Source organism: Seriola aureovittata, chromosome 3 (genome assembly GCF_021018895.1).
Source record: "Seriola aureovittata isolate HTS-2021-v1 ecotype China chromosome 3, ASM2101889v1, whole genome shotgun sequence".
Taxonomy (NCBI): Eukaryota; Metazoa; Chordata; class Actinopteri; order Carangiformes; family Carangidae; genus Seriola; species Seriola aureovittata.
Genome location: NC_079366.1, coordinates 15761596 through 15779513, shown reverse-complemented (window position 1 = coordinate 15779513; position 17918 = coordinate 15761596). Strand labels below are relative to the sequence as shown.

The 17918-nt window shown below is 43.6% G+C and overlaps 1 protein-coding gene across 7 annotated transcripts in view; it reads right to left on the bottom strand.

Annotated features, from left to right (window-relative positions):
* Positions 1 to 2988: 2988 nt before the first annotated feature.
* grin2bb (glutamate receptor, ionotropic, N-methyl D-aspartate 2B, genome duplicate b) overlaps positions 2989 to 17918 on the bottom strand; it is a 93009-nt gene continuing 78079 nt past the window's right edge. For 5 of the 7 annotated variants that reach the window (XM_056372542.1, XM_056372543.1, XM_056372544.1 and 2 more), the window contains 4 exons: positions 15783 to 15943; positions 13725 to 13912; positions 8970 to 9208; positions 2989 to 5705 (listed from right to left, as the gene is read on the bottom strand). In XM_056372542.1, the coding sequence (XP_056228517.1) occupies positions 3297 to 5705; positions 8970 to 9208; positions 13725 to 13912; positions 15783 to 15943 (2997 nt within the window). In that variant the 3' untranslated portion in view covers positions 2989 to 3296. The remainder of the gene's footprint in view (positions 5706 to 8969; positions 9209 to 13724; positions 13913 to 15782; positions 15944 to 17918) is intronic. The other 2 variants (XM_056372546.1, XM_056372547.1) reach the window with 2 other exon arrangements.

The following is a 17918-nucleotide window of genomic DNA, read 5'->3' as shown; positions in this document are numbered from 1 at the left end:
ACAATAAAAAAAGTTTTCTATCCTAGTGAAAATTTTTAATCAATTTAGCCATATTTATTTTAGTATAATCAAAATTTAGACTGTTAGATTTGTGTCTTCTCTTGCACAAACAAGCACACACACGCACACACACTTACAGTACTACATGGATCATCAGTACCAATGAAATTGATAAAACTCCAAATATCGTTCAAAAACACCCATTTTCTTGGGCTTCAAAAGTTAAGAGTTATAAAACAGAAAGAAAGAAACTAAGAGTATACATGCAAGTCCTTACAAACGCCTTAGTATCATACATACTGACTTGTCAACCAAGAGAAGGAAAGTCTTCTGGAGTTTTGACTGGGATGTACAAGAAAACTAAATGTTAGATCCATTCAGTCAGATTGTGCTTAGATATTAGAATTTGGTTTGGCAAGATGATTTAAAGTCAAGTTTGAGTGACAGTAAATTACTGAAAATAGTTGTCTTAAATATTAACTTATAGTATTAGAAATGCTGAGGAGGGCTGTAAATTAAAGAAAACACAAATTATTCTTGTCTTTATATTGTGTCAGAGCAGTGTGATCTGTGTGTCTGATGTTGTGGAGTTGGGAGTCGCCTATTGAAGAAAATCACTTGGAGTCCATCATTAACAAAGGCGACAAAATGTACCAGCTGTTTTTAGGACGTTGTTTACCTTCCTCTTTATTCTTACTCTCCACACACAGTTTCCTTTTGACACAATCCACAAAAGACCTTGGACCTGAGGGCAACTTCTTTCCTTCATCAAAATCTCAGCATGTGAAAGAGATTATGGTCCAGTGGAGGGAGAAATCAAGGTTACAGTACATACTGAGACTGTTTCTGTGTGTTCTGTGTGGTGAAAATGTGAGTTTGGGCAACATGGTGGGAAAATGATGACTGAGTGCACAGAGGGGTGGGCTGAAATTTAACTAGCCGTCCTGTTAGGACTGCAAGGCAGTAACTTTAAGGAATAGTTCCTTTCTTTCTGAGAGTTAGATGAGATAATTGATACCGCTTTCATATTTCTCCATTAACTATGAAGCTACAGCAAGCAGCCGGTTAGCTTTAGCTTAGCACAAAGACTGGAAACAGGGGGAAACAGCTAGCCCGCCTCTGTCCACAGGTGCCTTCCAACAGACGGTGTAAAAATGTGTAGGTTGTGGTTGTGCTGACTATTTCTGATCGGTCGAAAACATCTGGTACATGACCCCCCGGAAAAAAACACAACCAGTCGTTTTTACACTACACAACATATAACATGGTGGTTTTTAGTACCTCCGGACACAGCCTTACTACATGTTTCCAGTTTTTTATGCTAAGCTAAGCTCATATTTAACAAACATATAAGACTGTTATTGATCTTCTCCTTTAATTCCCCACAACAAAGCTAATAAGCTTATTTCCCAAAATGATGAACTATTCCTTTACTTAGCAGGGGGGCTGCTCTGTAGCTGTACAGTGAGTACACATTTCTCACTTCTTATGCTTTCCACGCCATTTCTAAGGTAGAAAGGAAAGGCTGTGTACCAGTGTGGTTGAAGTTATGAACCTGTTGTGGTTCCTCTGAAGCAGAAGAAAAGTGTTAACAACTGGAACTCCTCGCAATCACTCAAATACTCAAACACTCATCACCATCTAATACAGCAGGCAGGGCTTATAGCCGCAATCATGAAATAATTAACTTGTCTCACGCTAAGAGTCCATTGTCCGTGTCCTCATCCTGAGAAAACCGTCACGGCCAATTGAGTCAGACCCGATCAAACGCCATGAGAGCAACAAGCAGACATTAAATGTGATTTACTTGTATTTAATGGATAGTTGGATCCTGGGTCATCAGTTATGAGGTGGTGAGGTGATAAAGCTCGTTGAGCTTTTAAAAAAAAAAAAAAAAAAAAAAAAAAAAAGATTTAAAAGGAAATTGACTTGCAGTTAGATTAACTGTGGAGTTAATAGTACAAGAAGATATATGTTATTTCTTCACATACAGCAGCACGCCTCCATCTTACCTGACTTTTGGGGGGAACAGGAATGTTTGTTTATCATGGCACGTGTGGTTTTAACCCTTATAATCCTGCTGTTGGTTACTTTTATTGTTTAGGGAGGGGGTTGTCAATGTAGGAATTTAAGCTTCCTCGACTGCAGCAGCTTTTGTTGTGTATCACAACATCTGTTAGATGCTTAAAAGCCTGTTATACTCATGAAACTCGACTATCATATCAGACTTTTTCAGGTGTGTTTTCACTCAGGTCAGGTGACTAATTGTTTGGAGGTGGATCTGTCTACCAACAGAAGAGATCGTATGAGTAGAAAATCAGTATTAATCCTTTAAGGCACATCCAGCTCAAAATGTGAGACCCATTTGGTGCTGCCAAGCAGAAAAACGAGAGGAAATGGCAAATCAGTATGATGATGTTGCTTCTGCAGCTGAAAGAAAAACCTTCTTTGCAAATTTATAAGTACATACAATGTACTCAGCAAGTCATGCCTTTCACATACACTTCACAGCACTCAAAAGTAAGAAAAGTAAAAAAAGCAAACATGAATAATTAATAGCAAAGAAGAGTCCAAATTACAGGAACTTCAAAAAGATCCAAACTGACAACCGGTGTACCAGCCTCCTGTAATATTGGTAAGCTAAGAAAGAATTAACATCATACAAATATGTAACATGAACTATTTAAATAAATAAATAAAAATTTAAAAACAATCCAAACTGATCATCATTAAACACTAGAATAATATTCAATAATATTATTAACATTATCAATACAATTATTATTAGTTTACCCTGTTACTTCAACAGAAGTGTTGATTTCTCATTCATGATTGTATTTCCGTTGCTAAACAAAATGTTTGTTTTGGTGTTAAGGAACTGCAGGAGGGAGGGAAAGACAATGAGCATGTGACGAGAGCAGAGACTGGAGATTTTATTTCACTTTTTTCCCCTCCATCCCTCCCTCCCTCCATCCCTCCCTCCCTTCCTATCTTTCCATGAGCGTCGGAGCAGCACCAGAATCCTCTCTTCTCATTAAAAACTTGCGTCCCGCCGGACTTCACCACAGCTTAGCCTGCAGTGGCCTCTGTGCATCGTCCAAATTCTTTCCATTTAGTGGAGTGAGACCAACACGCACTGTATCGTGTCTCCTCATTCTCTTCACACAGAGAGGTCATCAGCCTGAGCCGTTTCTCTCTTCTTTTTTTTTTCCCTCTGTATGTTTCTCTCCGTCCGCCTCCTTTTCTTCACCCACTTCATCTTCCCTCTCTCTCTCTTTCTTCCTCCGTCTTCACCCTCAGACGTCTGACTCAATGCTGGAGAGCTTTTCATAAACATGTCCATTGCTGGCACCGTTGAAGGGTCTCTGTCCCTGCCCCAAACCTAACGTGTCCCTGCCCCCAGGCAGTAGCTTGTTGCCCCCGTGGTGGTTCCCCATGGGCCCTCCCACCCCGCCCAGACACAGCTCTTTGGGGAACCTGGGGGCCACATTGGAGATCACCCCAGCTGTGGCGGACGCAGGCAAATAGGAAGTTGCTCCCATGGAGCCGCGGAAGTCCCCTCCTCCTCGGCTGTTGTTGAGAAGTTGCTGCTGCTGCTGCTGTTGCTGCGTCTGTGGCTTTTTGATGTAGTACGGTTTGGCACCGTGTAATAGACACTGGTCGTCGCCGAACGTTGGGATGAAGGGGTTCTGGTTCACCTTATCTGGGTAGAGAGATTTAGACAAGGAGTAAGTCCCGGCCCCTCTGCTACCACCACCACCACCACCACCACAGCCCCCACCTCCCATCATAGCTCTATCTCTGTCCCTCAGGTCTCTCTCCCCCACCGACCGCCGATGCAACCCACCTTCGCCTCCTCGGAACAAACTGAAGGAGGAGCCTCCTTTCGCCCTGTCGCCACCTATTCCCCCAAACATGGGGGACTCCCTGTCACCTGCATACCTCTCAAACATTTGAGCATAAGGGCTGGGGCCCTCCATGAAGCGGTCTTTGTCTTTCAAGCTCACACTTCGGGGTTGGGGACACTGCCCCCCAATGCCCCCGCCAGCCCCTCCCATGCGGCCTGCCCCCTCCCTCTGCAGGTCCACAAATGTGTCATACGAATGTTGCCTCCTTAACACCCTCCCACCCGGCCCTAGCTTCCTGCGCTGTGCCTGAGTTTGTGTTTGGCTGGGTCCTACGCTACTCTTCCCTCCCGGGAACATCATGTTATTATCCTCGCTGATGTTGTAAAGGTTGCTCGGCTGCATCTTACAGGAGTCGCAGCGTTTGCAGGAAGCGGAGCTGGGGCGACTGCTGCTCCCCCCAACTCCGCTAGCTGGGCACGTGCCGCCGCCTCCTCCTACACCTCCGCCGTGGTGACACACACTGTGGCAGTTACGACACTCCCAGTCACCGCCGGCTATGCCCCCCCCTCCTAGCCCAGAAACCCCCTTCTCCCAGCAGGTGTGGGCCTGCTGTCCTGCTGACACCGAGCCCATCCCACCTTTACACTCTGGCTTCTTGCCTTTACCTTTGAGGAAGTCTTCCACAGGCACTAGGCTTTTACAGATACCACCACCGCTACCACCGCCCACACCGCTTCCTCCACTTCCACCCTCTTGCTCCCACTTGGCCTTGCCCTCCTTGGAGCGGAACTGGTCCGCATAGAAATCCCTCAGGTTCTCTTTGTCTTTGCGGAATAAGTAAGGTGAAGAATTACCCCCTCCTCCTCCCCTCTTCCGCTCCAGGGGAGGTGAGACCGTGCGGTGTGCCAGGGGCCCGTGGGGGAAGTGGTGGTGGACGGTGTGGTGGTGGGGTCTCCTCCTGAGGCCGCTCAGCTCTATCTCGTCCTGCTCCCGTCTGCACTTGGCCGAGGCTGGCCTCTTTTTCAGGCTGTCCCTGTACTGTTTACGCCGCTTGGCGTTGCCCTCCAGGTTGCCGTAGGTGACAGTGTGGGTGGAGATATCCGATACATCAGAGCGAATGTTCCCATCGTCACCCCCTGAGCCTCCCCCGCCCCCACCACAGTACCTGTCATGACCCCCGATGAGCCCTGTGCTGGATGCGCCTCCTTTGAAAGAAAACCTGCCGTACACATTGTTTCCCTTGAACCCACCCTGATTGGAATCCGCAGGGGTGTGGCCAGCGATCAGGTCAAATTTATTGGTATTCCTGTGAGTCATGGATGGGCGGGGCTGGGTTGTAAAGATGGGCGCTACCCCTCCCCCTAAACTGTCACAATCGAACATGCCCCCCTCCAACGAGCTAGCGCTGCCTAAACTACGCGGCCTATTAGGCGGGGGGCCGGACATACCCAGAGCCGAGGCCGGGTGGTGGTGCCGGTAATGGTCCTGGTACAGGTTGCTGTCCTTCAGGGGCAAGTTGCCAAAAGTTCTCTCCACCTCGCTGATGTAGTCACTGAACATGTTGTCCTCTGGCATGTAAGGAGGCGCAGACTTGCAGTCTACAGGGTGACCTACCAGGCTGCGCCGGTGCTCCTGGATATCATAGATAGCCGACTCACGGCCGCTGTGGCTGTACTCCAGAGCGGCGTGCGGAGAGCCATTAATGCCTGGGACGGCGGTCATATCCTTGGCAGTGCGGAGCAACCGCAGGATGTTGGAGTGGGTGTTGTTCATGTTCTTCTTCATGGTGGCCGAAGGTGAGTCTATGGTTGACTTGTTTTCCTCAATTTGTACCCCATGGATGCAGCTGTAGATACCCTGGAGTGTGACAATTAGAGGAAAAGGGAGGTAGAAAGAGAAAAAGAGGGTGAGACAGGCCATGGGAGGAAGAAAGAAGAAGAAGAACGAGAGTGGTAGAGTATGAAGCTCGAGTGAGAGATAAACAACAGAAGAACTCGTGGCAGTAGTAAGGAGTCAAGAACCAGAACCGATTTAATGATAGAGAGACGGAGCCAGACACCAGACACATAAACAGACAGAGAGAGAGAGAGAGAGAGGCAAACAGAGACAGACAGAGGCAGAGAGAGGTTAATGCATCGTCATGTTCTCTTTGACCACCCTCTTGTTTACACACTATTTAACAGTAATAGGGGCTGAGTTCATAAATGACTTTTCTCAGGGGAACAGCATGGACCCTCACAGCTGCTGCTCAGCACTCCACCTCAGACACAGAGAACTGAGCGAGAGGGGAATGAGCATATCGAAGCCTTGATTGATAACACAAGGGAGGCAGTAAACTCGTGGTTTTGACCACCAATCAATAGGTTTAATCAATGTCATTTAAATTCAGCTGACACTGGTGCCACTGGCTTTCTACATCACAAGTGTTTTGCTTGTTTTCCTTTCATAAAAAAAACATTGTCAAGGGACTGGATCACTTGGTAAAAGTTTGTTGGACTTTTCTGAGACACGGACATTAACAATCTATTTAAAATGTGATTAACCACCAGTATTTGTGTATTTGTTTTGGTTGGTTGGCAAAAGCAGGATCTTCCAGCAAGGGGAAAGCCATTGCCAGTGAAGTCAAACAAGCGTGTTCAAATGAGGGCTGAGGGAATCTGTGGTCGAGGCGACAGCCAAATCCGAAAGGTCGAGGACACACTACCCACCAGGCAGCGCGCGGGCCAACGTTCCTCAAAGGCGTCAACTTGTCAGAAACAGTTTCTGTCTCTCTTAGTCACTTTCCCCGTCACAGAGTTACATTCATGAATCTGAATCCTCAACCCTCCTTTTCTTTTATGCCTCCATTCTCTCTTTGTGTCTTTTTTATCTCCGTTTCCGGGCGCTCAGGTGAGCGGCAGCCGCTCCAATGGGATTGTCTTTATCTCTCTACATCTATAGCTACTATGGCTGCTGTGGAAGGTAATGGAACAGAGGTTACCGGCACGCCGCTGTGTCTATTCTTTTCTACTCTGCCTTTGTCCTGCAACTGGTTCTATTCTTTGTCATTACTCTTGCTAACTGATCTCTTTTTCCTTCCTCTGTATCTTATTAGCCCTTTGTAGTCTCATTGCTTGTCCATCCTTACACCTCCTATATACTGTATATGAACAACAATTTTATTGAATGCTTCACTATCTTTAATATTTTTTCTTTCTCTCACTGCAACCTCAGTGTTAAACAAGGCAGTGGAAGTGTATAAAAGATATCTGGCTTTGTGACCCCTCTTGAGTTACACAACCACTCTTGAAAATGTGTCTGCACTAAAAGTGGATGAAGTAAAATCAAGCACATTAGACCTAAGAGTGAATCTTGAAGCTACCCTGCAAAAAACAAAAACTGCTTATGTTTTACATAAAAAGTATCACAGTTTCAGAAGCTACAAAGACAGAGGGAGATTGCTGCCAATTCAACAAAGATGAAAATTCAGTGTGTTTTTTGTGAAGTGTTCAAGGTCAGATGTCTTGTTGTGTCAGGTTAGTCTGAGCAGGTGTAAACCAAATGACATTACAATTTGAAACACCTTCAGCCTTTTCTCAGGGAAATAATAACTGAGACAATTTGCATGTAACAACAACCCCCCCCCCCCCCCCCCCGCCCCCTTAAAAGGTAACATTATGCAAATGAAGTACACCTCAAGCAATTATTTATAAGGACCCAAACAGCCTGCATCAATAACACTGGGGCACCTTGTTAAGGGACCCATCTGAGCAGAGTCGTAACTACGCTGAGATGAGCTCATCGACATCCACCAACACACCTTCAGGTCAGCAGCTGAGAATGTGCAGCATAGTAAGTAGCTTTTATTTCAGCAGCACTGAGCTGATAAACAGTTGATTTTCTCAAAGACAGTTGTCTGCGATTTTAAGTGAGGCTTGCATATCAACCAGCTGGTCTATTTCTCTGTCAATCAACATATTGATAAGCCAGGTGCTTACACTTTTCCTTGTGGGCATCAAAGTTTTGTTTTTTTTCCCACTCCCCTTAATGTGGAAAGAGGCTGTAAAGAGTTCCTTAAAAAGTTACCTGTGTTACTAATTGGTCACGATGCTTTTGTAAACTATTCACATTTAGGCGACTCTTGTCATAGTTTGACTTAGTAAAAGCTGAGTAAGAAGTTAAGCTGTCAGTACGCTTCTATTGACGTGCTCATTGGATGGTCAAACAGCGTCTGAAACCCCCTTACCCCACTGCTGTGCTTGTCAGTTGTTGCAACTTTCCAAAATGGCCAATTCAAAAATGACGTTCACATCACGCAGCGATTGTCCAGGTGTGTGGAGGTGAAAAAGTAAAGAGTGTTGGGTTTCTGTCACTTTCTGAGTGTAAAAACACTGTCAAAAAAACGTGAGCTGGTATCCTCATATTTAACCGATTACAGCGTATCCCCCCTCACTATGACAACGGGCTTGACTTCAAGTGTGGCTGTTTTTGTAACAGCTGTGAACACTACACACAAGAACTAATTTGTTTCGAGAGCAGTGCCACCTAAATGTTGCAGTTAATCAGATTTTGCCTATATTATCTATTTATTGTGAGTCTGTTGTAAGATCATAGCTGCAGTCAGTTACACACAGACTTACTAACTTATTCTACACATATAGAATCTATCAGAAATCTTAAATATGATCAAAATACAATCAGAAATACAATTATCCACATCAAATATTTCCTCATTGTTAAATAATTATTTGAAATTAATAAGCAACTATAAAGGAACAGAAATGAAAGTAGGACAAAATGTAGCTTTGCTTACTTTGCTTATTGTAAGACTCAGAGTTGGAAAGCATGGTGCCTAAACTAAAACTGACTGGAAGTATATTATAAACATTGGAATTGTCAATAAACAATTGAGACACAGTTTTGAGGATCTTTTACATGACACAGGATGCTCGTGACTTGTGTTTTCTTGTTTAACAACTGCCTGGGCTAAAAAAGCCACAGGTAAGTCAGGTGAGTCATCAAATGCCCCTGACTGACTCGATACAACTCAACCAGAGCCAGTGGTTTTAAAACAACCACTCCTATGATCTTTCTGTCAGGAGGACAAAGGTCAGACCTAAAATAAAACACAAACACACTCACTCTGCTAATGGAGAAGGTGACCCCGGGCTTTCCGGAGCACACGCCCATGAAGCAGAAGCGCAGTTGCCAGTAGAACAAATGTTCACAGATGAAGGTGATGAATGACAGAACCATGGCAGCCCCAAGCATGTAGAAGACCCCCGCCATGTTGTCCACGTCTAGCTGGCTGCTCATCACCTCGTTCTTCTCATTGTGGCAGATGCCTGTCAGCCACAGGGCCTCCAACTCCTCCATCTCACCTGGAGGAAGGAGAGACACATGGACCCAGGTTACTGTATCGATGTGTTTGTTGATGTTACTGTTTGTGTCCTGCACACTTGGATGGGTTTGCCCGTAGGTGTCTGACCATGTAAGTGTGAGTACAAAAAGAGAGGACACATTTTTCGGATGGGGAGTTGATGCCAAAAACAGCTCAGGTCTAATGTACGTGCAACAAATGTCATGTTGCATTATTTTGACTCGCCCCCCCGGAGGATCATCCTCATTAAGGATTGCTTATGCAAGGCTAAACCTTTTTGTTGTTGTGGGAAATAAAACAACAGCCTGCTGGGACTTGACATTCCTCAGGGAGGAAGTGCACGTGATCATGTGACGAGCGTTTCCGCCCCTAACATGTGTCCCCCTCAGTTCCACATCCCTGGGAGGGGTTGCTTAGGGGGGAGGACACGTCCAGAGAGATTTGTTTGATCTGAACGAATGGTCTGTTTTTTGTGTGTGTGTCTATGTGAGATCAAGAGGGTACATATTTTCCTAAGGCTTTCATAACACTGTTTTGTGTATGGATGTTTGTGCAGATGTTTGTGCAGATGAGTGTGTGTGACTCCAACAGATGTTAACTAGTTTTCACCAGGACTTTCTTACTTACATGAAGCTTCATGAGAGAAAAGAAAGTACAAAGTGTGCGTGGCAGTCTTACAATGACTGTCTGTCAGTTGCTATCATGTTGATGGGCACCAAACAGGAAGCCATTAAAGGGACAAAAACATATAATCTGGAATCTAGACTGAGGTGTCTTACTTACATACATTTATTTTGTTCATAACAGAAATATTTCAACATTTTGTGAAAACGCTCTTTCACTCACGGTCTGTGAGTTAAAAGAGAATATTGATACCATTCTCATGTCTCAGAGCTGGAGCCAGGAGGCGATTAGCTTAGCTTAGCATAAAGACTGAAAGCAGGGGGCAACAGCTAGTCTGGCTCTGTCCAAAGTTAAAATTAAAACCAGCAAATTACATGAAATGACTTCTTCATTCCAACCATACAGAAACAGAAAGGTATAACTGATCATTTTTGGTTTTAGGAGGAGTTAGGTGCTGGAACTATTTCTAGACGGACACTTATCTTTAAATTCAACACTTCTGTGTGGTGTCTCTGGCTAGAGAATGGATTTTTCACTGAGCACACACCAAGGAAAGAGTGGGGTCTCTGGACAGGCTCAGTGGTATCACACCTGTCAACATCACTGCGACAACAAGAGTCCAGGCCCTTTTAACTAAGAATAGGTTACAGCATGTAAAACCATAACTTGTCACTTATACACTTCTATCTGTGCATGGATGAAACTAAAGAGGTATAATGTGTGGCATGGAGCCAAGCTAAGTGATTCCCCTGTTTCCAGTCTTTATGCTAGGCTAAGCTAACGGCCTCTAGTCACCAGGTCCAGTCTTAATGCAAAGACATGAGAATGCACAATAAGTGTATTTGCTAAAATGCTGTACTATTCCTTTAAAAATATATATATTTTTTAGTGATAGCTGCATTTCAAAGGACAGAAATGAAAGTGCCTGTCTTGTGGAGCCATTATTGTTGTCATTAGTAACACTCGTGCTTTTCAGTACCATGACACATCAAAATGTCTGCTGTTTAATAAATAAATAAATAAATAAAGAAAAAACATAAAGAAAATAGCAAAAAGCACAGATGCCCGTTTTCAGATCAGCCCCAGGGAACCCAAGTATCCCACTCGACATCTTCAAAACCGAGGGTGTGACCAGCAGATTGGTTCTCATTTAAAACTGGTTCCAATGTGTTCAGGTCCCACCTCTTCTGACAGTATTGATAGGTGTTGGAGAATAAGGAATAAAGAGGTAGAATAAAACCTTTTGTGGCTCCACAAGGAGCTGCATGAACGTGCTGCGGCGCTGGTTGACTCTGAATACGACAAGTTTGAAAATGAAGAAACTCTGGAGGTGTGAAGTTAGAAAGAAGTGAGCTTACCAGACCACAGTCGCTCGCTCCTCATCTCTGCTTGAGGCTCGCGGCTAGCTAGCATAACACGCCCAAATTTCCGACTGACTTCCAACTGTCAACAGTAGAGTTGCATTGTGGGTAATGTAGGTGCCAGATTTTGACAAGGAAGAGCAATGCGTGGAATAAACCTTTTTTTTTAAACTGTCCATCATGAGCCCAACAGCGTTATAGGAATACAATGCTGGAATACATCAGTGGAATATGTGTCAAGTGTTAGTAGATCCAGTTTACGTCATAAGAAAGACATTTCCATCACCTACCTGAGGCGTGGCTGCGTTGTAGCTAAATGGATAGAATTATTTAAAACAAGCAAAAGTGGAAGAACTAAAGGATGGACAATGACACGTCATGTTTCACCTGGAAGTTGATGTTAATAACAAAAACAGGCCAATTGTGTGTGTCAGAGCTCAGTGCTCCAGCATGTTTTCTTTTTGGTCACTTGTAATAATAATAATAATCCATCTTGGTGGTTAGTCAGTGCAGTTTGACCAGGTCTTATTGCGACAAGCAGTCCAGTGTACACATCTGTCCGTGGTGGAGATGTTCATTGAATGTAATGGTTGTGTGGTGAAAGTGGTTGTGATTCAGTCTTGACAATATGTGACATACAGTATGCTTTTATAGCCTATACAATAGATACATGTGCAGGCTCCTGTAATGTCATTTACCTAAAGAAAACACATTAAAGTCGTGAGCCTGACATGTCATGTTGTGTTTCGTAAAACCTTAGAAAATGTTCTGAGTAACCTCTGACTGTAAAAGTGACTTGCCACCTTTGACTATGACTGGCTGTAAAGTCTTGTCTCTAACAGACGTACTGTGCCCCAAATACCTGTGACATACTGTGCACTAAATTCCTGCAGCCTGAGGAGAAATGTCCCTCCACTGCATCATCCCCAAACATCAAGGACTCCTGCCAGTAGTTTGTAGCCAGGCCTTGATTAAAAAAAAAAAAAAAAAAGGGTGCAAAGTTTGTATTTTTACCATGTGCCTAAACCACCTCAACTGGCTCAATCCTCTCATCATGAAGAAGCTTCAGCCTGAGGCCCGAGCCCTCATGCTTTACTAAACTCGTCAATCTCTCAGAGTGACGCCTGACTCCCTGCTGGCTTCTCTCGGTCACTACCAAAACACACAAAAACAGCTGGAGTTCAAAACAAAACCTGACCTGCAAATTGAGACACCTGCTCTGTGGCGCATACAATATCCCTTGTTACAGCCAGTGTCATCAGTGTTGCTTTCTACTTGCTGTACAATGATGGGACACAGACCCAGAATCCAACCTCTCTCTTACATAAATACTGATATTATATGATCCTGGTGTAGTCCTGGTGAGAGATACTGCTACCACAGTGTTGAATTGATAAGCTGGTGTCACTGTGCTAAAGTAATCATTTTTACAAAGACAAATGTGCTGGTCGTGACCACTCCTGCGCTGCTTGCACATCACTTATCAGCCAGTGGATGTGGTAAAAGGGTTAAAATATTTATGCACTTTCCTAAATCGTAGACTGAGCTTTGCAGCTTTTATGTCTGCATCTTCTGTGGTGGCTTACTGGCTGTCAGAAAGATCATCCCACAACTCTACACTAATCTAAACCTGGAGGGGATTTTACTTACTTAATATGTCAAAGTAATTTGTGACCAAGAGTGAAAACAAATTGATCCAGACTGTAAATATGAGCATGTGTTTCATACCAGAAAGTTCATAAACACTCTCAAATCCTATCATTGACAAATTGGACAGACTTCTCTTGATGAGATGCCACAGTATAGACCAAGTAAGAACAAATTTAAGGTTTCCCAGTTGAATTTATTAGTATACTACCCAAGTCTGTCAGTCCGTGGATCCTGCTCCTGAAATCCATGTGACAGAAATATGTCAATCACAGCAGGCTAACAATATGCAGAGGCTTCAACATTTCAGCACTCATCTCGTCCACAGAATTCATTCTAGCTATCTTCAGTTAAGGTCAATGTTTCCCTGTCCCTGCCCAAACAGCCTTTACAATGTGCCGCCAGAATCTCCTGAGTGACCAAATTTACCAACTCCTTCCACTCTCAAACTTTCACTTCCACACCTATAGCAGCTGCCTCTTTTCAGGCCTGCCGGTCCCTCGCTGTCGATTAAGGGCTGCAGTCTGACAGCCTGGCTCAGGAGACCTCACTTGCTGCTGAGGTCTCCACCGGTAAGTTGGTGGGTTATCACCATAACAAGCAGCGACCGCCTCCTTAGTCACAGCTCTCTTAAAGCCACCTCAATGACTCCAACCTTCCTACACTGATGAGAGTATAGCTTAATCTAACAGTGATGCAACACTGAAGGGAAGTTATGTTTTCTTTATACTGAGTCAAATTAGGGCTATGAGAGCAATTTCTATTTATCTGTCTGGTTGTCCTTTAATATGGCTGTTACAACATTACACCTCCTCTGTGTGTTGTTTAGGGCCTGTCTATGGGATTATAAAATAGGACACCATTTAACAACATTATCTAATTTACCATCTCCAAACAGCATGAGGATGGCAAGATCCACAGCTCGTTTCCAGCCTGAGTCCTTCTGGATGGCGATGCCATAGCCGGTGGAGGCGAACACCTTGCCGCTCCCGATGGTGACCAGCTTACAGCCCTCGTCTCTGCCCGCCATGTAGTTCAGCACTGCAGCGTCGTAGATGAAGGCGTCCAGTTTGCTGCAGGGCACAAGGGAAGGAAAACGTTTCACACAGTGTGATGGAACCTGTGGTACCACCAATTATACAGTGACTGTGTACGAGTGTGCTCAGAATCGCTTCCTCATTCACTCATTCACTATTCCTATTCATTTATATACTATATACTTATGAATCACCAGATTTTGTGTCGCTTAAGTGTAGTGTCGATGGCTTTCTTGGAAAGTTGCCTGGTAAGAACGATTTGATTTGGTACTAATGTCTAGGTGATGATCATTCAAATTTTACACAACGCGTTCTGAGACAGTTATATTAGTTAATTTAGGTGGTTGCGTTGAGTTGTAAGAATCGCTCCATTTAAACCAAAGTAAATGTTCATTCATCAATCGTTTACTATTGGAAACTGTATTCTGGAGTCACGTTGAATTATATGCTTTCCTGTGCACATTTCTGCATGTTCAGCGGACCTGCTGTGCATTGACTAAAACACTTGAGGATACACTATCTTAGAACTTAATTGGAATTAATTAATTGGAAGTGTACCAATTGAACTCCTTCTCTACTTTAGCTATGATTTATGACAAATTGCATTGGATTGCTCTTTCAAGGAAAATTACAAGGAAATTGTTAGAAATTTATGGGCCCAAATAATAAAGTTTTAGTAGGCAAAAAAGTGCAATGTGGGAATTCTTTAGGGAAGGGTAGTGTGCATCCACTGAGGTATTTCACTTAGAATTCAGACAGTCTGATATGATGTCAGAAAGGAAATAAAGGGCATCAGGTATTTTGGATATAATTCTGGACTATACCATTCTATTCAACTCTATTCCTGGGTGTCCTGTGGCATTGTATAGCAAAGATGGGGCGCCTTACCTGAAACAAAGACAACCTTCGCTGACATCATGAATAAATAATAATTTTCTGTGAAATTAAACATTAATCTTCAAGGCAAAAGAGCAGCAGCACTATTTCACACACAGCAAATGCCATACTTTTAACGAGATTGACTGTTTCACAAAACTCTATAAAAAAAACATCTTGTTGATTAGCTTTCAACCACATCTCATGGCCTTCCTAAGCAGACGGAGTTGCTCAGTAGTCATAGAGATGGTTTTGGTGTTGGAGTTTCAGTCATGAGGTAAAACCTTAAACCATCTCCATGACAACTGAGCAACTCCATCCAATAAGGAAAGCCACAAATGTGGTCAAAAGCTTCAGAAACAACAAGTAAGTTGGACCTTGTGTTGAATTTTGTTTGTGTCAGGATCTGGGTGTTTTACCGACTGAGCTAAAACTGACCTTTCTTGGAGCGTTCACCCTGTGTTCTATTCTTTTCTATCCATATCAGTCCTGAGTGAGTCAATAGATAAATTAACACGACAGGCTCCAGCCTGGTGACAAACCATCATCAAACGGAGCCTCAGGGCTCCCCAGGCCTCTGTGGTCATTCAGCTCAAACTCTCACAAAACACCAGTGGTACATCACTGCTTTTTATTCTTAATTCTTCTGCAGAGGTTGAAGGAAACATTGGGAGACAGGGGAGAGAGAGAGAGTTAAGAGGTAGGGAAGATATTAGATAGCTCTCTCTGCCACAGAGACTGAATATTAGCTAGCTTTCACATCAACCACAGTCTAGGCTGCTATTCTGAGCACCAGAGGCAGGCAGATACACAGCTCCACCGGCTGCCCACCCACATTGCCCAGAATGCTCCCTCTTCCTCTGTCTCCCTCTCCTTAATCCTTCATCATCTTTCCTCTGTATTGCATCAGTACAGGACCTCACAGCTCCATAACACTGTCTCATTTCTCCCTGCTGAGATCCTTTCAACTCCCTCCTTCCTTACAGCCCCCATCTGTCTCTCCATCCTCCCCTCTATCTCTCTTCCTCACCCGGTCTTCAGACTGTACAGGGCTTCATCTACATTCTTCTGGTGGAAACTGGTCATGTAGGCATGCATGTCCCGGTAGTTGTTGCGGATGTTGCGCTCTGTACTCCCATTGGGCACCGTGCCGAACCGGAACGGCGGTGAGAATTCGTTCGGCTTCTGGAACTGTGGTGGGTTTTCCGGAAAAGAAACCACACAGAGAAAATAACAGAGGAGTGCTCATTAGCATGGAAAAGGCACTGAGCCACATCAAATAGCCTGCAATGCACTGCTGAGCAGGAGCTCAATAGACAGACAAACACAAGTGAATGTCGAACACATTTAGACAAACTTGTACTGTACACCAGATCAAGTTCAAAATAATGATCCACCATGCAGATCAGATGCAAAAAAATGCTGAAACAAGTAGTCTAGGGCTGCAATGAATGATCATTTTCATTACTGATTAATCAATATAATTTCTCAATTAACTGGTTGTTTGTACCATGTCAGAACTAGAATTACCGCCTTACAGTTGTATGCCTCCAACAAGTCAAGTTGCTGTTTACATCCATGTCTGTCCAGACTGATATACTGTAATATATGTAGTGATGACTTTTCAGCCCAGCAGCACAGACGATCTATACAATCACCACAGTTTCAAGGTGGGCAGCCGAGATTAATGTCACCGATTCAGTATCCAACCAAATGTGAAATATGGTCACAATCTCCCCTCTCTCCCCTTCTGCTCCTGACTTGCAGTGTTGAATAATGACCAGAAAAGTGTTTTTGCAGAACATAATGATGTCGCAGTGAATCTGACCTTGGACCTTTTGGATATAAAATGTCATTGATTCATCACTTTATCTTGTCACAATTAATGTATGCATTTTTTGAGTTATGGCCAAAAAATGTGTTTTGTAAGGTCACAGTGACCTTGACCTTTGACCTTTGACCACCAAATTCTAATCAGTTCGTCCTTGAGTCCAAGTGAAAATTTGTGCTAAATTTGAAGAAATCCCCTCAAGGTGTTCCTGGGATGTCGCATTCATGAGAATGGGACGGAAAGACAGATAACGCAGTCCAGAGACATAATGACTGTCACATAAAGAAGTGACAAATGTTCATCATCATTTCCAAACACCTCTGTTCTCTGTAACGACACAAAACCAAAAGACATTCAGTTTACAAACATAAGACAAAGAATCAGTAAGAGGAGGCTGGAACTGGGTAATATTTAGCATTTTGGCATTGGTGCTTAAAAAAATACTTTCAATCTATTAATCAATTATCAAAATAGCAGCTGATAAATTTTCTTCTGATCAACTAATTGTTTCAACTTAGTCAAAGCTTAGTCAATCCATGACAAGTTGATAATTATTTAGTAATTTAAGTTAATCATTTAACAAAAAAACAACATTTTCAGGTCCCAGCTTCTCAAATGTGGTGACAGAAGTTTCCTGTTGCAGCTGATAGTTTATTGCTTATTGTGACAACAACTATACTAAAGATTAGCATCATGCCATTTGCAATCCTTAACGTGTGTTGTTTTCCTCCTAAACACAAATATGTGGATGTTAAAGCTGGAGTGCGAGACTTTTAAATATAAATTAACGTCCGTTACATTCAAGCCTTTGGCAAACAAGTTCACACAAGGCTGGTTAAGCCCGTCAGCACCAGGTAAATCTCTCTGTATTCCATAGTATATCAGAGATTTAAAACTCCTGGCTGTGGCGACTCTCTCACGCTGCGCTCAAGTAGCAATGCTTTACACATCAACCAGCAAGCTGAGGAGGGTTTTTCTGTTGTCCATATGTACATTGTTAAAATATCCAGAGGTTCAATGAAGCACTGGACAGACAGTTGCATTATTTCTTGGATGTTTATTATGTGTTTCCCTTGCAACACAGTACAACATCCTGAAGGTTCCTAGATGAAATACGTGGGTATGAAGCTTCAGATGTTGTAATGTGTTGCTCGGTGAACACATTAAAAGTCCAGGAAACAACATGCGGCTGTCCGGTGGGTACTTGTGTCGAGCCTCCAGATATGTTTCGTGAACATACAGACAACACAACATGGTGTCAGAAGGAGCAAACCGCAGGGACGGAGACAGAGTGGGCTACAGCAGCAAGGAGTATGGCGGAGCTATGGCAGACAA